Source organism: Delphinapterus leucas, chromosome 18, assembly GCF_059928025.1.
Source record: "Delphinapterus leucas isolate spDelLeu-1000000601 "Yukka" chromosome 18, BTC_Dleu_Yukka2, whole genome shotgun sequence".
In the NCBI taxonomy this organism is placed as follows: domain Eukaryota; kingdom Metazoa; phylum Chordata; class Mammalia; order Artiodactyla; family Monodontidae; genus Delphinapterus; species Delphinapterus leucas.
Genome location: NC_143146.1, coordinates 72,436,737 through 72,458,728, shown reverse-complemented (window position 1 = coordinate 72,458,728; position 21,992 = coordinate 72,436,737). Strand labels below are relative to the sequence as shown.

Below are 21,992 nucleotides of genomic sequence, written 5' to 3'. Positions count from 1 at the left end.
GGTTAGAGCCCTGGTCAGGGAAGATCCCACATGCCGCGGAGCAACTAAGCCCATGCGCCACAACTACTGAGCCCGCGCTCTAGAGCCCCCGCGGCACAACTACTGAAGCCTGCGAACCTAGAGCCCGTGCTCCGCAACGAGAGGCCACCGCAGTGAGAAGCCCGCACACCGCAACAAAGAGTAGACCCCGCTCGCTGCAACTAGAGAAAGCCCAGTGTGCAGCAACGAAGACCCAACGCAGCCAAAAATAAATAAATTTATAAAAAAATAAAAGGCATAAATGTACACCCCTAAGTTCATAGCAGCACTATTTACAATAGCCAAGACATGGAAACTACCTAAATGTCCATCGACAGATGAATGGATAAAGATGTGGTGTAATGTATGTGTGTACGTATGTGTACACACACACAAACACAGCCATAGAAAAGAACGAAATGATACCATCTGCAGCAACATGGATGAACCTAGAGATTATCATACTACGTGAAGTAAGTCAGAAAGAGAAAGACAAATACCATATGGTATCACTTATATGTGGAATCTAAAATATGACGCAAATGAACTTATCTATGAAACAGAAACAGACTCACAGACATAGAGAACAGACCTGTGGTTGCCGGTGGGGGGTGAGGAGGGGGTTGGGGGAGGGATGGAGTGGGAGGTTGGGATCAGCAGATGCAAACTATTACATAGAGAATGGATAAACAACAAGGTCCTGCTGTATAGCACAGGGAACTATATTCAATACCCTGTGATAAACTGTCATGGAAAAGAATATGAAAAAGAATACATATATTTGTACAACTGAATCACTGTGCTGTACACCAGAAACCAACACAGCATTGTAAATCAACTATACTTAAAATAATTTTTAAAAATATAAATATAAAGCAAAAGTGGTACCCATTAAAATATAAAGCTATTTTATTCTTTGGAAAAACCGAAGACTTTAAGGTTTCTTAAGAGTAAACATAACCTTATGAGTGAATGTGTAAGACTACACATAGCTAAATTTGATCTTTAAGACCTCCCCAAATCAGAACATTTCAAAGTGAATCATCAACTGTATACATACACACATTTACATATACCACACAGAGAAAAAGTCTAGAGGGTAGAGAGCAAAAACATTAACAGTATTTATACTAAGTAAAAGAATTTTATAAACGGTATTTTCTTTAAAATGTTTTACAAGTTTTTCAATAATCCTATTGCTTTCTAATCAGTTACGGAATTAGAATAAAACAATAACAAACAAAACAATGAAGTTTACATTTTTAAAACTAAATACATAAAATAAATAGACTACGGCCAAGAAAGGGCAAATAAGACAAGCTAGATAAACACCTGCTTTTAGAAAACACTGGTCAAGTACATGGAGACATCACAGAAAGGATAAATGTCATTCATCTTACTGTGGAAGATAAGTTATATTTCATTGATTGCTAAGTGGCAATCACACTAACCTACTTGATAATGCACAATTATGATTACCTTTCTAAGTAGTTTATCTTAAAAAAAAGTTACACCTTAGCTAAAATTAATACTATAGGACCACATAGGTAACGACTATGTTTTCAAACAGATAAGAGTACAAGTGGGTACTACTGTTCCTGCCTTTGTACTACCTGATGTACCTATTCTGGGACATCTCCCTTCTGTACTTTTGATTATCTTTGGTGTTATGTCGCAGGTAACTATAACTTACTAAGTTATTCAAGTCATCTGGGAAACAAGAAAGGGTTTTACAGTTTCAGGGTAGACTGCCCTCCCTGTTGTCCAACTGAGATGGCCATTTGAACTAGTCCGGGAAGACTTCAGCTATATAGCTAGTGGTTCTACTTGAGAAAGGAGATTTCAGATATGACTCGTGTGTTGGCATAATTTGAAAATAAAAATACAATAATAAGCTTACATCTGCACTCTGCACTATAAACAACCTAAGAGTGAACCCATCTCTACTTCAGAATAATGATATTTATGGAAAAAGTTTTCCCAGTTTCTTATTTTTCTTGGCTGCCTGTCCTAAGTCCCAAAGGAGTAAGGCAGACAGCACTCTGGGAAATGAAAGAGCTGTTTGCTTGCTTCCTATGCCAGCTGGGAGTCTGACAGTACCTCTGCGAGGCGAGATGTCTCAATTTTTTAGTAAACCTGTCTTTCTCTGGGTATGAAGAATTAAACAAGAAACATCAAAGCATGAACTGAATGGCTGCTACTGAACCAACAACCCTACTACTAGGTAATAAAGAATATCCCTGTGCAGGATTAAAAAGGATCAATTTCAGAGCAAAAAGCAAGTATTATTAATGTTTGTCCAGATTATATATAATAGCAAGCAAAATACTTTGAAAAACAGAAAGGGTTGAGAAAAGGTAGATATGGACACAAAACTGAAAAATAGTAATGACTTCAAAAAAAAGTGGACATGTTGAATTCTTCTATGTCTAGCACTTCAATATGGAAGAAAACTCTGTGAATTATAACAAAAGCACTGTTTTGTCCACATTAAAATATTTGACAATGAATTAAGATCCACACAACCTTCAACAAATTACACAAAATGGACTTTAGTTGGTCCTCATCCAATCCTCCTGCAACCTCTGCTGTTGTCCACCCCTACTCCTCCTTGGGTTTTCTCCTTGCATGGCTTTCATGAGCATCAAACTTTTTAAAAAGTTTATTTTTCCAATAACTCTGTTCCTTTTCCCATTTTAAAAACTCTCCTATCTCAAAATAGAGGCATTGTACGTTTGGGTTGTTCCCCATCTCAATGAATTCACGTAACCTCATATCGGTATTTTTCTTCAATTTAATGCACACTAATTTCTATTTTTAGCCCTCTCTTCTTTCGTGAGGGCTATTCCAGTAAGAATGTGGAACAGCCCTCATGAAAGAAGGCTCACATTCTTAAGTAAGAGGGCTATTCCTCTTACTTAAGGAGAGGTCAAAGATGACTCCCAGGTACCTATACTATTTTCTCTTTCTAAAAGAATTCCATTAGCTTGATTGTATGTCTTTCTATGTCATGTAGACTAAAACCCAGAAAGTTAAAAGAAAGGCTGATGACAGTATACACAATGACAGTAGCAAAAAATGAATGCTGACACTGAGAGAACAAAAATCACAAAAAGTAAAAGCAAAAGCTTAGCAATTTGGGACCATTTGAAATACAAGCCAAAGAAAAAACTGTCAGAGATCTCTTTAGTCCAGTGAGAGAAATAATTATGTAAACTATATAACTGCACTGTCCAATACAGTAACCATTAGCCACATGTAACTACATTTAAATTAATTAAATAAAATTAAAAATTCCATTCCTCAGTCACACACCACTTTGCAAGTGCTCAATCGCCACATGTAGCTAATGGCTACCTTACTGGACAGCATAGATGAAGAATACTTCGATCACTGCAGAAAGTTCTATTGGACAAAGCTGCAGTGCTCATTCAACATTCACTGAGTATTCCCTATACAACAGGCACATGCTAGGGACAGAAGTACAGAAAGATGAGTAAGATAAGGCCTCCCTCTGCCCTCAAAGAGCACATAGTCTGTCTAGTGGATGAAACAAAAAATATTTACAAGTGCTAGAATAGAGGTAATAACATTTATGAGAGAGTAATTGATTAAGAGGCTCAGCTCTGAACTCCAGACCAATTAGCTGGAATTCCAATCCTTTTATCTAGGTTCTCTGTGGACTGGGCCTTATTCACCTGGTGTTACGATGGTACAGCAAATAATGCTGAGACTCATCACTACCTAGCAATCCTGGGCTCATCGGAACCAAGATGCTGAAACCTAAACAGGATTTACGTTAGCTTTGTCCCCCTGGACTTGGTGCTTCACACTGCTGGCAACCCTTGAAGGAAAAAACCGTCCTGCTACTCTGGCTTTTTTCCCTTGGTCCCTCCCAGGAAACAGCTTTGCCTCAACTGTCCCTTTGGTTTGGAGCTCCTAGCACGTGCTATACTTATAATGATGAAGTCCTTGACCAAGTAATTAAGGCATTACCAAGGAATTAACACTGCAATCGAGAATAAGTATTCAGTGGAAATGAAACAAGAAGGGAGGGGAGAGGTGCTCCTAAGCAGAAAGGGCAGGCTAAGCAAGGATGAAAGACAGAAGCATAAATGTTAACTGAAAGATCTGTGGGCAAGCAGAGGATTGATTCATTACAACCCAAACACAGGGCACACACAGGGGGCAACAGCAGGAGATGAGGCTGGATTGAAACCCAACTGCTAAGAGCCTTAATGCCACCACCCAAGGAGCCTGGCCTGTAAGTGATAACCAAGCGTTATTAAGTAGAACAGTTAAATGATGAGATCTGTGTTTTCAAAAGACAAACCTGGGAAAAGGGTGAAAGGCAGATAAATAGCAGTAGATAAAGAGTAACGATATCTGGATGAAGACCTGGCTGAAGGTAGTGGAGATAAAGAACAGGAAATTCATCCGAGAGACATGAGAGAAAACTGGTTAGCTCTGACTATTGACAGGATGGATCTGGTACACTGGCATCCGATAAATGTTTGTTGCACAAGTTAGTGAGAAAGATACTGATCACTTAGATGACAGAGAAGGGCAGAAAAGGAAAACCATGAGAAACACAAAAATTTAAGGGAAGGACTGGCAGTGAGAGAAACTGAAAAGGAACAAAGAAATCAAACGAGGCCATAATCCTTCTGCCTGGAATGTGATTCCCCAAGATACCTGGATGGCTGTAGCTCCTTCAGACCCTTGTGCAGATGTCGACGTCTTAGTGAGTTCTCCCCTGATGGCATGATTTAAAACTGAACAGCACAGGAGTTCTCTCTCAGCACTCTCCAACGCCCCCTCCTGCTTTATTTTTCTCTGGAGAAAAATACCAACATCTATTATACTATATATTTTACTTATTTATTGTGTTTAATGTCTGTCTCCCTACTACTTAAATGTAAGCTCCATTAGGGGAGGAAATTTGTCTGCTTCATTCACCACTGTACACCAGAGTCTAAAACAGTGCCTGGCATATAGCACCTGCTCAACAAACACTTGCTGATTGACTGAATGATGCGAAGAAATAAAAACAGCAGGATTACTACGCATATACTGATAAGCATGGAAGTAAACTGATATCTAACTTGGAAATTATATTGATTATACTGAGTGCTAAAAGTAAAAATCTATATAACAGTCCTTTAAGTACAAAAAGCTCAAACATATTTTCTTCAAATATGTGTTTCATATATACTATATTCAAATATATGTAATTAATTTTAACATAGGCTTTCTGTTTACTCACAAAGTAATGAGAGAGACTTTATAGCTTGAAAAATCACTCACAATACTTGACAGCCACACTGCAAATCCACCACTTCAAGTATTTAAATCCTATTAATACCTTTTCAACTTCCATTACAAATTTCTAATTTCCTTTCTGAAATTTTGGCTATTTTAAAACATTAAGCAAATGCAAGAAGCTAAAGTTGAAATACCAGAATGTCAGTATAAGCACAGTCATTAGCTTTAAGATATAATGAAAAGGATATGACATTAAAAAGGTAAAGAATGGTCAAAAGTTAGAAATGCAAAAATATCCAAGAATACAAAAAGGCCCACCTAGCTGGCTGGCTTCAGGAAAAAGACCAAATATCATTAAGTCTCACTTTCCTCATCAATAAAATGCAGCTAATACTAGCACTTACCTACCTGATAAGCTTGTTCTGAGAGTTTTTGTTGGATTAAATCTGTTTCAAGTAATTAACTTGGCACAGTGTAAATGTAATTTACACAAAATAAATGTAATTTACTCCTTTAACCCACAAATATTTATGAAGAATACAGAAGGCATCATACTTACTGGCTACAGTGGCCAGTGAAAGACATATACCTATCCTCATAGAATCTAGGACAACTAAAATAAATCTAAAGACAAACAAACGAATTACCAAGTGTGACAAGTGTCACAGAGGAAGCCTATGGGGTCCTGAGTCAGAAACCAAGGGAGTGAGAGAATTCAACCTTAGATGTGGGCAGAAAAAGTATCTCTGAGGACAGGCAAGCTAATAAGTCATTACCCATACATGTAGGGCACAAAAGTACACTGATAAGGGTTCCAGGCAAAGGGACTGATACGTACAAAGACTCAGCCCAAGTGTGGGAAAGAGCTTGTGGCCTCTGAGGAACTGAGAGGATGCAGTGTAACTGAAGCACAGGAAGCCAAAGGAGGTAAGATCATAGAGACAGGCAAAAGCCAGACGATGCAGGACTCTGAAGGGCCACTGTAAGAATTTGTGACTTGATTCTATGGGACTTTATTCTTCAGTGGAAAGCTGCTGAAGTTTTCTGGTTTTCTTCAGAGGGACAGATGATCCAATTTACATCTCATAAAAATCACTAGAGCTATTTTTGGAAAGTGTAATACAGGGGAATGTGAAAAGAGGTAGAATAATTAGTTCCAAGACTAATGCCATAGTCCAGGAGACAGCGATGGTACTTGCAATATGGTGGTAGCAAGGAGATGAAGAGGACTTGATGGATTCCAGATACAGTTTGAAATGGATTGAATTTGGGGGATGAGGGAATGGAAGAAATCAAAGATGACTCCTAGATGTCTGACTTAAGCAAATGCTTGGCTGATGGTGCCATGGTAAGTAACACAGTTAAGAATTTAATTAATTTTAGCTATTCATAGCTACTATTAGGATAGAAGCGAGAGGAAAAAAACCTGGTGATCCTATAGCCAAAATAGAGGGAGGGAGGGAGGGAGGGGACACTAAAGCACAGACAGAAAGGACAATTAGGTCAAGCTGTGAGGGAAGAGCAACATCAGACCAAACTTCCCACTGAAAACAACTATAAAAGTGACATAAAATACCAAACAAACTGAGCTATCTAAAGGAAGAGAGAGAACAACCAAGAGAACCAGGACGTCAGGAGCCTTGAGAAGGGAGACACATAGAAGGTCCCCATTTCCCCCTTGAGGTATTTGCCAATTACCACTACGGGGTATACAGGCCAAGCAGAAAGCAGCATCTCGGAGCTTCTATCAGTCCCACGGGGCTGGCAAGACAAAAATCGGAATTCTGTACGACACCAAGGCAGCTAGGAATTGAGGATCCCAGATAAAAAGGAACCACAAAGAATGAGCCCATCATTCTGCTCAATTTTTGCCCTCCAGGAATGTGCTGGACATGGAATGAAGTGGAGGTAAACTCCTCAAAAAGACGTTGCGAAGAGGCTAAAAGCTGAGCAGAACTTTCATCAGCCTCACAATACTTAAAATTCAGGGCTTGCCAAGGAAGAGGCATCTTGGTAAATACTTCAAACTTTTAAATGAGACCTCAAAAGAGCTATGTGCTAAGAGGCTATTTGAATTTCCTGATTACCCTGAATTCAGGCTTATGTCTTATCAATCATTGATGAATCAAAGTGATCAATGCTGTCCTAACTGCCTGCCAGAGAATATTAATAACATTTTTCTGGGACTTCCCTGGCGGTCCAGTGGTTAAGACTCCACACTTCCACTGCAGGGGGCACAAGTTCGATCCCTGGAAGGGGAACTAAGATCCTGCGTGCCACACGGTGCAGCCAAAAAAATAAATTTAAAACTTTTTTAAGAAATAATCTTTTTCTATCTGAAGAAAGATAACATCATTCTGATCCTCTATAATTTTTCATCACAACGTTAATAAAACATTACCAGGCATACTGGAAAAAAGGATCAAATGATCAAAAGGCAGACAACAGAAATAAGCTCATGGGTGATGCAGGTATTAGAGTTATCAGACAGAAACATTACAACAATGTTTATATACTCAAGAAAATAGGTAAAACACTGTGAGAACTTGAATCTGTGTAAGGTTTTGGACTGAAAATACAAAAACTGAAATTAAGAACTCAATAATTGGGTATAACTGGATACTGGACAGAGAAGATATGATAGGTAAACTTGAAGATAGTTCAGCAAAAATATCCAGATACACAGAGGGGGTAAAAATAGTATGAAAACTGTGAAATGACCTAACATACATGAATTCATAGTCCAAGAAAGAAAGGAAAGAATTAGGGCTTCCTGGTGGCACAGTGGTTGAGAATCCACCTGCCAATGCAGGGGACACGGGTTCGATCCCTGCTCCGGGAAGATCCCACATGGCTCAGAGCAACTAAGCCCGTGCGCCACAACTACTGAGCCTGCACTCTAGAGCCTATGCACCGCAACTACTGAGCCCATGTGTCACAACTACTGAAGCCCATGTGCCTAGAGCCCGTGCTCCGCAACGAGAAGCTACCGCAATGAGAAGCCCGCGAACCACAACGAAGAGTAGCCCCCACTCACCGCAACTAGAGAAAGCCCACGCATAGCAACAAAGACCCAAAGCAGCCAAAAATAAATAAATAAAATAAATAAACTTATTTTTTTTTTAAAAAAAGAATCCCAGCTTATGAAGAGGGTGTGGAGAAAAGGGAACCCTCCTACATTGTTGGTGGGAATGGAAGCTGGTGCAGCAACTGTGGAAAACAGTATGGAGGTTCCTCAAAAAACTAAAAATAGAACTACCATATGACCCAGCAATCCCACTACTGGGCATATACCCTGAGAAAACTGTAATTCAAAAGGACACACATGTACCCCAATGTTCATTGCTGCACTATTTACAATAGCCAGGATATGGAACAACCTAAATGTTCAATGACAGATGAATGGATAAAGAAGATGTGGTACGTATTTACAATGGAATATTACTCAGCCATAAAAAGGAACGAAATTGGGTCATCTGTAGAGATGTGAATGGACCTAGAGTCTGTCATACAGAGTGAAGTGAGACAGAAAGAGAAAAACAAATATCGTATATGTGGAATCTAGAAAAATGGTACATATGAACCTATTTGCAGGGTAGGAACAGACAAAAAGACGTACAGAACGGACATGTGGACACAGTGGGGAAAGGGGAAGGGGACGAATTGGGAGATTAGGAGTGACATATATACACTACCATGCGTAAAATAAGTAGCTAGTGGGAACACGCTATAAAGCACAGGAAACTCAGCTCAGTGCTCTGTGATGACCTAGATGGATGGGATGGGTGGGGGGTGGGAGGGACATCCAAGAGGGAGGGGATATAGGTATACATATAGCTGATTCACTTCATTGCACAGCAGAAACTAATACAACATTGTAAAGCATTTATACTCCAATAAAAAAAAAAACTATGATGCGTAAAGAGATTCATCTTAAGCTATAAGGACAAAGAAAGGTTTTAAAGAAATAGCTGGAAAGAGAAGTTAAAAAAAAAGGTACTATATAATATCCAAAAAAAATAGACTTTAAGGCAAAAATTATTACTAGAGATAATGATAAAAGGATCAATCCAACAGGAAGATACAACAAATTTATTTGCAACCAAGAACTTGGCCTCAAAATATATAAGGCAAAAATTTGAGAGAACTAAAAAGACATATAGATGAATCCTCACACAGTTGGAGATTTTAACACATTTCTCTCAATGAAGTGATAAAAAAGACAAGGAAGTTGGTAGTGATACAGTCGATTTGAACATGATTAATAAACTTGACTTACATGATATTAATCACACCACACTTAATTTTCTAAAACTGACCAGAAAGCAAGTGTCAACAAATTACCAACAACTGAAATCAGAGAAAGAATGATCCTAGACCACAGTAGTATTAAACTAGATATCAACAATAAGAATATAGCTAGAAAAATCCCCAAGTGCTTAGACATTATGCAATATACTTCTAAATAACCAATGGATCAAAGAAACCACAATGGAAAATTTAAAACAATTCTAATTGAGTAATAAAAATATATCAGACTCGTGAGATCCAGCTAAAGTTGCATTTATAGGGAAATTTCATAGACTTAAACGCATACATTAAAAAAAGAAGACTGATCACTACTGATTTGAGTATCCATCTCAAGAAACTTTAAAAAGAACAGCAAATTAATTTTTTTAAGAAATAGAAGGAAAGAAGTAAAAGCAGAACCTAATAGAAAATAAAGAACTTTTTAAATCTGAAAATTGGCTCTTTGAAAATCAATGGTGATCAAGAAGAAGCACAAATTACCAACAATCAGATTTTAAAAGCACATATCATTACAGATACTACAAACATTAAAAAGATAATGAAAGGATATTGTAAAAAAATGTAAGTAAGCCACATTGGAAAATTTAGATAAAACAGACAAATGCCTTAAAAGCAAACCTTGTCAAAACTGACAAAGAAGTAACAGAAAACGTGAATAGTCCTACATGAACTGAAGAAACAGAATCAATAATTCCCACAAGAGGGCTTCCCTGGTGGCGCAGTGGTTGAGAGTCCGCCTGCCGATGCAGGGGACACGGGTTCGTGCCCGGGTCTGGGAATATCCCACATGCCGCGGAGCGGCTGGGCCCGTGAGCCATGGCCGCTGAGCCTGCGCGTCCAGAGCCTGTGCTCCGCAACGGGAGAGGCCACAGCAGTGAGAGGCCCGCGTACCGCAAAAAATAAATAAATAAAATAAAAAAATAATTCCCACAAGAAAACTCCAAATGGCTTCACCAGTGAATTCTTCCAAACATTTATGGATGCAATAAAATCAATTTTCACAAACTCAGAGAATAGAAAACATTTCCCAGGTCACTTTATGAAGTCAGCATAACCTTGATACCTAAAAGTGTCAAAGACTTTACAAGAAATTAAAAATTACTCGTCAATCCTTTTCATGAACAAAAATGCAATGTAAACGAAATATATTCTAGTATATTAAGAAGATAATGTATAGTGAAAAAGTTAGGTTTATCCAGAAATTCAAGGATGCTTTAAAATTAGTAAATGTGTATCCCTCCCCCATCCCCCCAATTTTAAACACATATCTAAACACACAGCAACTACATTCAAGAATTTTATCCTAAGAAAATAATCAGGCAAGGCACAGAGATATACTCTAAGATATGTATTATGACACTGTTTATAATAGCTTTTAAATGCTATATGAATATGGAATAGCTAAACAATTTATGTACATTTATCAGAATCAGTTCAAAATTATAAGATGGTTCTATAACTTGTTTGTATGGGTAACTGTTAATGATATATGACTAAATGAAAAAAGCAGGATACAAAAGCAGGAGTATTTCTAAGGCAAAAACACTAATTTTATATGAAAGTGAAGAAAATTAAACATATATCATGAGAGAACATTTTGTCTAGACATAATGAATTGCCATCTTAATTTATGTTCATAAACAAAAGATATAATGCCTAACTTAAGACAATTTTCTTCAGCAGAAAGAACATTTTCTTCTCAAAATCTAGTCAAAGAAAATTGCCCAAGTATATATTTTATTTAGACCATAAAAAAATGCTACTAGATTTGAATCTATCAACAGAGATCTGCATCATACATAAGCAGTTATACTAGTATGAAGACAAAAACAAAATACCCTAAAAGCACTAAATCAATCTATGTGTTGTGTGTGTGTGTGTGTGTGTGTATATATATATATATATATATAACAATAATAGTCTGCATTCAAAGTGGTAAGTTAATAGGAAAAAGTTCTATTGTATAATATAAATATAAGAGGACTCAAAATTCCAACAAGTTTAAAGAAAACTCCCTTTAATTTTAGCAACTAATAAGAAAATCCACCTGCATTAAAATCATTCCAACCCAGAGGTTACATAGTATTTTGCAAGGATACCTGGAACAAGGTTTTGGGAGGGAATCTGAGGTATTTTGCTTAGGAAGGAGTGCCTAAGGGATTTAGCACTGTCTGCTCAGGTATGGTAGGGGGAAAGGGCTTAGTGTGTTTATCACTATTGCCATGAGACCCAAGTTCCTACCCTAGCTCTGCATTTTCCTAGCTACTCCTGATTCCAAAGTTCCTTGCCCTCTCTGAACCTAGGTTGTGAGAAAGTAAAAACAGCTCTGCTGACAATCACACTGTGGTGCCTCTAAAAGACAGACAGACAGACAAAGCCGACAGAAGACCGACAGGTAATAAACCCTCCCAGGGCCACTCTCAGCTCCAAAATGACTAACACTCTCCCCCAGCCCCCTTCCTTTCTCCTGACTCCTAAACAAAGACAGCTGAAAGATCTGATAACCAACCCACTTCCACTTTGTGTACGCAGCATTCAGTCCAGAGCTAGTCTCCGCTTCCCTGCTCTCTCATCAGAATCATTAGGCACAGTGCAAACCCCAGCAAGAACCTCTCCGGATACCCTTTTAGGAGACTGCGTGGCTGCTCAGGCACAGGTTCCTCCTCGCTGCAGCAAGTCAATAAACCTGACTCGTTCCACTACAGATGTATTCCTGGTGGTCTTCTCCTGGTGGGTAATAGCTGCTTCTTTTTCTATATACCAACCTATCTATCCAGGGTCACTGAGAGGATTAAACTAAATGTTATCCTGTAAAATGCCAAGCATCTGCCTGGGAAACTGCTAGTACACAACAAATGTTAGCATCTCTCCCCTATGAGCTCAAAATAAAGCTACACATGTAATTTTATTTTTTTAATCATCTACCTAGTTCATCCCTGCAAGAATCTACATCTCTGCAAAACACAGCTAACAGCCAAAAAAGATAAGCCCTGAAGTAAACAGAACTCTAAGCAACCAAAACAGACATGATCGAGTCCATGAAATACAGATTATGCACTTCACTGTAAGAACTCCTAAAAATCTCACTTGGACACCATTTGCTCATTTTTAACACACTTTATTCTAATAAATTTTGAAAATCTGGTTTCCACACCCACAGCAAATGAGAATCAGCAACCGTAAAAAGTTAGAGAGGAATAGGTACTTACCACAGAAAAATGTAATTGCTTAACAAGGCAGGAGATGGGAAAACTATAAATATCAAACAGAACTTAAAATACTTAGAAATCTTAAGTCATCTTACACACAACTTCTAAAATTTTTTGACTGAACATCCCAACTATAAAATACTTCAGCATATACTCCCAATATATATATTCATTTATAAACCATATATTTTATGTCTATTATAAAACGTATACTAAAACAGAATTAAAATATTGTTTTAATTATTAACTTTTTAAACATTATCTGTTTTAATATTGCAATCACTAAAAATACTATTACTGTTAACATACTAAGAGCACTGTTACTGAATACGCCTCTTTATTTTTTAAAATCTTGCTTTCCCCTTTTGTAAAGTTCAATGTACTCTGAAACTTGGTTTTAAGAGAAGTCAAGTCGTAACTGAAAAACCTAGCTCACAAATGCATAGATCCATATAGAACACTATGTCACTTACTGGTTCACAAAATCCTATCACTTTTCTATTGTATCACTAAATATGCACAAGTCTTTGTTAAGTCAGTTTCTTGATGTCAATGTTATCACAATTTTATTTTACCTGATGTCAGTCAGATATTTTTGCAAACTAAGGAAAATGTGTTGCTTTTTACGTTTCTAATAAACGGGTCTAAAGCCCACTGAAATTCTCTCTGAGGAAGATTTTTCAACAGACTGGAAAAATCTAAACATGTTTTCAAATGTTCTCTCCATAACACTTCTGAAAAGCAGGTATTTTTTTCACTTACTGGTTAAAAATGTCAATTTTGCCTTAAAGAGACAACTAATTGTTTTCTAAAAATTATTTGCTGGGCTTCCCTGGTGGCGCAGAGGTTGAGAGTCCGCCTGCCGATGCAGGGAACACAGGTCCGTGCCCCGGTCCGGGAAGATCCCACATGCCGCAGAGCGGCTGGGCCCGTGAGCCGTGGCCGCTGAGCCTGCGCGTCCGGAGCCTGTGCTCCGCAACCTGAGAGGCCACAACAGTGACAGGCCCGCGTACCGCAAAAAAAAAAAAAAAAAAAATTATCTGCCAGGTAGCATACTGTTGATAGCTTCTTGCCATCATGGAAAAGATCAGCATCTAAAATGTTCATCTTTTGTAAAATAAAAATGTGTAATTCAGCTTTGAGTTCTACAATTCTTTAAGTACTTTGACAGTGAACCTCTGCTCCCCGTTTCCATACAAAGTATCATAGATTCTTTTAAAAAGTATTTTTAAAAGTAACTATATAATACACTATGACAGAAAAGCTGTAGAAACTTTGAGAAACTCATGGTGCTGCTTTTGTTCTCCACATTACAAAATTCCCACACCTTCCCCCAGCAAACCATGCTCATGAGAACGTGGACCTAGAAAAGCCTGGAGGCTTTTTCAGATCCAATCCATATATTAATACAAAACCTCAATTCTTCCCTCTTTTTGGAGCACAAAATAACAACTAGAAGTTATAATATTTTTATTCTCACATCGCAACTGACTTGCCTCATCTCACTTTGTAAATTACTAGTAGTGAAGGGGCATAAGGCTTCACAATCTATATTAGATGCTGAGGGTATGACAGCTATAGTTTATAGAATAATGATTACACAGTGAAGGAGTCAATGAACTTCACTGAAGTGAATCAATATTATTCAAATGATGGCTCTAAGTCACGGAAAGTAAATTATGCGTAGCATATTACACGTAAGCAAATAGGACAGTAATCCAAAATAAATTGGGATATTCCCCAAAACAACCTTTAGGTATTCAAAAAATTTACTGATTCAGAAAAATTTATTACCCAGGGTTTTTAGTTACCATGAATTCTAGTCACTTTCAGTTCTTCCCCCCTCAGAATGAGAGGAATTCTTAGAGCATATTTAAGAAGTATATACTTCACTCTCCTAAATCATATTTACTGTTCCATGTTATGAAAACCAGTAGAGCCATCAGTACTTTATCGATCATTTAAAATAACTTCAAGCCTTACACTAAAAATATATTTTTCATATTCCAAGTAGTAATAGAAGCAGACATCACAGACTTCATATTTAACACCATTATTATACACAGTAGTAGTATGGGACAATATTTACCTTTCCCATAAGTAACAGAGAGAGTAATGTTTTAGGAGTCAAGAAAACTCTCAATAGTTTTTTTGTTTGTTTTTTTTTTTGCGGTACGCAGGCCTCCCACTGCCGCGGCCCCTCCCACTGCGGAGCACAGGCTCCTGACGTGCAGGCCCAGCGGCCATGGCTCACGGGCCCAGCAGCTCCGCGGCACGTGGCATCTTCCCGGACCGAGGCACGAACCCGTAGTTGTCCCCCGCCTGGGATGGCAGGCGCACTCCCATCCACTGCGCCACCAGGGAAGCCCCTCAACAGTTTTTAAATGTCTATTCTGTTTTAGAAATGACAGGAGATCTAATAAAGACACATATTCATGTAAATTTGACATCACGTAAGAATCTGAAATACACTGACAGAAAATGGTTCACTGGAAGGAAAGATCACTGTGGCGTAGAATGAACTAAAAACCGTTTTCACAGGAAAGGGACATGAGCTGGAGTAGGATTCAGAGCTAGAAAGGAAAAGGCATTCAAAGCAGAGGGAAATAATGTGTCATTTGTTTTCTCAATAAAAATGCCTAATTCAGAACACCAAATTTAAGACACATTCAAGTAAAACAATTTAAAGAAACACTCCATAAGAGATATGTTAATAAGCCGTTCATCAAGTCACCTACGTGTGTGTGTGTGTATGTGTGTGTGTATAAGTATATATACATAAATGGTACTATCTACCCTTTAGCTTCATAGAACCTCCCAACTTATACTGGGAATAAGAAGTTCCACCAAGAGAACGAAAAATTAAGAAGAGCTGTAAGTAAAGAGAAAATCTGTGCATTACATCTTTTTTTTGGGGGGGGAGGATTTTTTTTTAACATCTTTATTGGAGTATAATTGCTTCACAATGGTGTGTCAGTTTCTGCTTTACAACAAAGTGAATCAGCTATACACATACACACATCCCCGTATCTCCTCCCTCTTGTGTCTCCCTCCCACCTTCCCTATCCCAGCCCTCTAGGTGGTCACAAAGCACCGAGCTGATCTCCCTGTGCTATGTGGCTGCTTCCCACTAGTTACCTATTTTACATTTGGTAGTGTATATATGTCCATGCCATTTTCTCAGTTCATCCCAGCTTACCCTTCCCCCTCCCTGTGTCCTCAAGTCCATTCTTTACATCTGCGCCTTTATTCCTGTCCTGCTCCTAGGTTCTTCAGAAGCTTTTTTTATTATTATTTTTAAGATTCCATATATATGTGTTAGTATACGGTATTTGTTTTTCTCTTTCTGACTTACTTCACTCTGTATGAGTTTCTAGGTCCATCCACCTGACTACAAATAACTCAATTTCGTTTCTTTTTACGGCTGAGCAATATTCCATTGTGTATATGTGCCACATCTTCTTTACCCATTCATGTGTCGATGGACACGTAGGTTGCTTCCACGTCCTGGCTATTGTAAATAGAGCTGCAATGAACATTGTGGTACATGACTCTTTTTGACTTATGGTTTTCTCAGGGTATATGCCCAGTAGTGGGATGGCTGGGTCATATGGTAGTTCTATTTTTAGCTTTTTAAGGAACCTCCACACTGTTCTCCATAGTGGCTGTATCAATTTACATTCCCACCAACAGTGAAAGAGGGTTCCCTTTTCTCCACACCCTCTCCAGCATTTATTCTTCATAGATTTTTTGATGATGCCCATTCTGACTGGTGTGAGGTGATACCTCATTGTAGTTTTGATTTGCATTTCTCAGTGATTAGTGATGTTGAGCATCCTTTCATGTGTTTGTTGGCAATCTGTATATCTTCTTTGAAGAAATGTCTATTTAGGTCTTCTGCCCATTTTAGGATTGGGTTTTTTTGTTTTTTTGATATTCAGCTGCATGAGCTGCTCGTAAATTTTGGAGATTAACCCTTCGTCAGTTGCTTCATTTGCAAAGATTTTCTCCCATTCTGAGGGTTGTATTTTCGTCTTGTTTATGGTTTCCTTTGCTGTGCAAAAGCTTTTAAGTTTCATTAGGTCCCATTTGTTTATTTTTGTTTTTATTTCCATTTATCTAGGAGGTGGGTCAAAAAGGATCTTGCTGTGATTTATGTCATAGAGTGTTCAGCCTATGTTTTCCTCTAAGAGTTTTATAGTGTCTGGCCTTACGTTTAGGTCCTTAATCCATCTGGAGTTTATTTTTGTGTATGGCGTTAGGGAGTGTTCTAATTTCATTCTTTTACATGTAGCTGTGCAGTTTTCCCAGCACCACTTATCAAAGAGGCTGTCTTTTCTCCATTGTATATTCTTGCCTCCTTTATCAAAAATAAGGTGACCATATGTGCGTGGGTTTATCTCTGGGCTTTCTATCCTGTTCCATTGATCTAGATTTCTGTTTTTGTGCCAGTACCAAAGTGTCTTGATTACTGTAGCTTTGTAGTATAGTCTGAAGTCTGGAAGCCTGATTCCTCCAGCTCCGTTCTCAAGATTGCTTTGACTATTCGGAGTCTTTTGTGTTTCCATACAAATTGTGCAATTTTTCTTCTATTTCTCTGAAAAATGCCATTGGTAGTTTGATAGGGATTGCATTGAATCTGTAGATTGCCTTGGGTAGTATAGTCATTTTCACAGTGTTCATTCTTCCAATCCAAGAACATGGTATATCTCTCCATCTATTTGTATCATCTTTAATTTCTTTCATCAGTGTCTTACAGTTTTCTGCATACAGGTCTTTTGTCTCCTTAGGTAGGTTTATTCCTAGGTATTTTATTCTTTTTGTTGCAATGGTAAATGGGAGTGTTTCCTTAATTTCTCTTTCAGATTTTTAATCATTAGTGTATAGGAATGCAAGAGATTTCTGTGCATTAATTTTGTATCCTGCTACTTTACCAAATTCATTGATTAGCTCTAGGAGTTTTCTGGTAGCCTCTTTAGGATTCTCTATGTATAGTATCATGTCATCTGTAAACAGTGACAGCTTTACTTCTTCTTTTCCGATTTGTATTCCTTTTATTTCTTTTTCTTCTCTGATTGCTGTGGCTAAAACTTCCAAAACTGTGTTGAATAACAGTGGTGAGAGTGGACAACCTTGTCTTATTCCCGATCTTAGAGGAAATGGTTTCAGTTTTTCACCACTGAGAACGATGTTGGCTGTGGGTTTGTCATATATGGCCTTTATTATGTTGAGGTAAGTTCCCTCTATGCCTACTTTCTGGAGGGTTTTTATCATACATGGGTGTTGAATTTTGTCAAGAGCTTTTTCTGCATCTATTGAGATGATCATATGGTTTTTCTCCTTCAATTTGTTAATATGGTTTATCACATTGATTGATTTGCGTATACTGAAGAATTCTTGCATTCCAGGGATAAACCCCACTTGATCATGGTGTATGATCCTTTTAATGTGCTGTTGGATTCTGTTTGCTAGTATTTTGTTGAGGATTTTTTTGCATCTATGTTCATTAGGGATATTGGCCTGTAGTTTTCTTTCTTTGTGACATCTTTGTCTGGTTTTGGTATCGCTGATGGTGGCCTCGTAGAATGAGTTTGAGAGTGTTCCTCCCTCTGCTATAGTTTGGAAGAGTTTGAGAAGGATAGGTGTCAGCTCTTCTCTAAATGTTTGATAGAATTCGCCTGTGAAGCCATCTGGTCCTGGGCTTTTGTTTGCTGGAAGATTTTTAATCACAGTCTCAATTTCAGTGCTGGTGATTGGTCTGTTTATATTTTCTATTTCTTCCTGGTTCAGTCTCAGAAGGTTGTACTTTTCTAAGAATTTGTCAATTTCTTCCAGGTTGTCTATTCTATTGGCATATAGTTGCTTGTAGTAATCGCCCATGATCCTTTGTATTTTGCAGTGTCGGCTGTTACTTCTCCTTTTTCATTTCTAATTCTGTTGAGTCTTCTCCCTTTTCTTCTTGATGAGTCTGGCTAATGGTTTATCAATTTTGTTTATCTTCTCAAAGAACCAGCTTTTAGTTTTATTGATCTTTGCTATCGTTTCCTTCATTTCTTTTTCATTTATTTCTGATCTGATCTTTATGATTTCTTTCCTTCTGCTAACTTTGGGGGTTTTTTGTTCTTCTTTCTCGAATTGCTTTAGGTGTAAGGTTAGGTTGTTTATTTGAGATGTTTCTTGTTTCTTGAGGTAGGACTGTATTGCTATAAACTTCCCTCTTAGAACTGCTTTTGCTGCATACTATAGGTTTTTCAGTTGTCACGTTTTCATTGTCATTTGTTTCTAGGTATTTTTTGATTTCCTCTTTGAGTTCTTCAGTGATCTCTTGATTATTTAGTAGTGTATTGTTTAGCCTCCATGTGTTTGTATTTTTTACAGATCTTTTCCTGTAATTGATATCTAGTCTCATAGCATTGTGGTCAGAAAAGATACTTGATACGATTTCAATTTTCTTAAACTTACCAAGGCTTGATTTGTGGCCCAAGATATGATCCTGGAGAATGTTCCATGAGCACTTGAGAAGCAAGTGTATTCTGTTGTCTTTGGATGGAATGTCCTATAAATATCAATTAAGTCCATCTTGTTTAATGTACCACTTAAAGCTTGTGTTTCCTTATTTATTTTCATCTTGGATGATCTGTCCATTGGTGAAAGTGGGGTGTTGAAGTCCCCTACTATGACTGTGTTACTGTTGATTTCCCCTTTTATGGCTGTTAGCATTTGCCTTATGTATTGAGGTGCTCCTATGTTGGGTGCATAAATATCTAGAATTGTCATATCTTCTTCTTGGATTGATCCCTTGATCATTATGTAGTGTCCTTCTTTGTCTCTTGTAATAGGTTTTATTCTGAAGTCTATTTTGTCTGATATGAGAACTGCTAGTCCAGCTTTCTTTTGATTTTCATTTGCATGGAATATCTTTTTCCATCCCCTCACTTTCAGTCTGTAGGTGTCCCTAGGTCTGAAGTGGGTCTCTTATGGACAGCATATATACGGGTCTTGCTTCTGTATCCATTCAGCCAGTCTATGTCCTTTGGATTAAAATTTAAATTTAATCCATTTAAATTTAAGGTAGTTATCAATATGTATGTTCCTATTACCATTTTCTTAACTGTTTTGGGTTCGTTATTGTAGGTCTTTCCCTTCTCTTGTGTTTCCTGCCTAGAGAAGTTCCTTTAGCATTTGTTGTAAAGCTGGTTTGGTGGTGCTGAATTCTCTTAACTTTTGCTAGTCTGTAAAGGTTTTAATTTCTCCATCGAATCTGAATGAGATCCTTGCTGGGTAATCTTGGTTGTAGGTTTTTCCCTTTCATCACTTTAAATAGGTCCTGCCGCTCCCTTCTGGCTCGCACAGTTTCTGCTGAAAGATCAGCTGTTAACCTTATGGGGATTCCCTTGTATGTTATTTGTTGTTTTTGCCTTGCTTGGGCATTAGATCTTAATACACCCTTTCTTCAAAGTTAAAATTTTTCTATTCTCTAGACCTTTATCGAGCATGACATTTTCCCCTGGCATACTCTATATCTGTCATTTTAACTTGGAAAAGTGATAAAACTTCAGTTTGAAAAGAAATTCATTTTAATAATTTCCTGTCCACTAGAGGGCTCCAACATTTCTTCCACAAATGTTACAGATATGACATTACAATAAAAATATTCATTAAGCACTGAAAAAACTCAAATTATCATTAGCTCACTTAACCCCAGACTAAAAATGGTTACATCTGCTACAATTTTACATTAATAGTTTTAAAAGATACACGGTTTTCCTGTATTTTATCATCTAAAACATTTTGAATAACCAAAATTGCTTTGCCATTATTCTCACACTAATTGTCAATGTCTCTCTTAGGTACGGTTTTCAATTTTACAGATATCATAAAGTATACTTTCAGTCCAAAGCTCTAAATAGTAGTTCAAATGTCTTATATAATAGTTTTATAAATACAATAATTTATGTCTTGATAACTTTCCAAATCCAGAAAATTACCAGCTTATCCACCCAGCCTTAGGCTTTATTACTAACAGAAAGAGTAAACATTTTCTTTCAGAAAAACCTAAGTCATTAACATAATTCATGCTACAATTATAAACAGTGAATACTGCCCATCATAAACTATGATTTGCACTGAGGCGAAAAAAATGAATCATTTAAACACAATGTATTATAATGATATTCTGTTCAGATATTTTCAGATTTTTCTCACAAATAAGTTATTACACTGGAATGTTAGTAAATCTCCTAGTTCAAACTCAATCACTCTTAGCAAAGGAAAAGCCAACATTTTAAGTAAACACATTTATATAATTTATAGGACATCTTTACAGAATGTTCATTGGAAAAATATCAACTGCAAATTATTTTTTGTAAAGAATATAGCAAATCCATTCACTGGGGGTACCACTCCCACCCATCCTCAAAAGACTGACTTGCTAAATTTGGATTGTAAGAAAAAGAGACTACTTATGGTAAACAAAAAAATTTACTGAATGTTTAAAAATAAATTTTAAATGTTAGTTATATTTACAAAATAAAAAAGTGATGCTAAAAAATCGATTTTAGAGTCAAAATAATTGCCGTAAGAAGACTTTACCAAAAACATCAAATGATTTAGCAATTATTATAGCTCATTTATGAACTATCTCCAATGAAAACATGACAGGGGTTATAACTTCACTGCCCCACCTCGTCTCCTAAACAGGATTTTCCTATACAACTGACAGGCACCGTTAACACGTGAAACAGCGTAACATTTGTTTCTAAATAGCACATACGAACTGTCGCCACTGAGAAACTTGACATTTTTACTGCATCTAGCAAAAATGTATGTATTCGTACTTGCAAGAGTGTGTATCCTGATCACTTTAGAGTTGTACTTCAAGGGAAATGTCAGAGTGTGGAAAGAGGTGGGAGTGGACCGGCTGACGCTCTCCAAGAGTGGTAAAAGTCTTCTCACTTTAAGTCACAGATGTAAATGCAGATTGTCAATTACTGATAATAAAAAGTTGAACAAATATGAAGCATTTAATCGACAACTTTCAACCAGTATTTATCATGTCATATTTCAAAAAGTTGAGGATTCTAGGTACATATCAAATAAAAGCACTTCTTAAGCAAAAATGCAATGTAAGTACTAGCAAATGAAGGTTTAAAAGGTTTTAACGCTGGAAAAAGCCCTCAAGACCTCCAA

At 37.4% G+C, this 21,992-nt stretch overlaps 1 protein-coding gene across 4 annotated transcripts in view; it reads right to left on the bottom strand.

The window, feature by feature from the left end:
• Nucleotides 1-21,992, bottom strand: part of UBL3 (ubiquitin like 3) — a 70,316-nt gene that overhangs the window by 45,565 nt on the left and 2,759 nt on the right. Inside the window, exon 2 of one of the 4 annotated variants that reach the window (XM_022574575.3) lies at nt 4,714-4,854. The exons of 1 other annotated variant lie outside the window; for it this stretch is intronic. In XM_022574575.3, the coding sequence (XP_022430283.1) occupies nt 4,714-4,854 (141 nt within the window). Of the gene's footprint in view, nt 1-4,713; nt 21,794-21,992 lie in introns of those variants that run through there. 2 more of the 4 variants (XM_089899694.1, XM_089899693.1) reach the window with 2 other exon arrangements.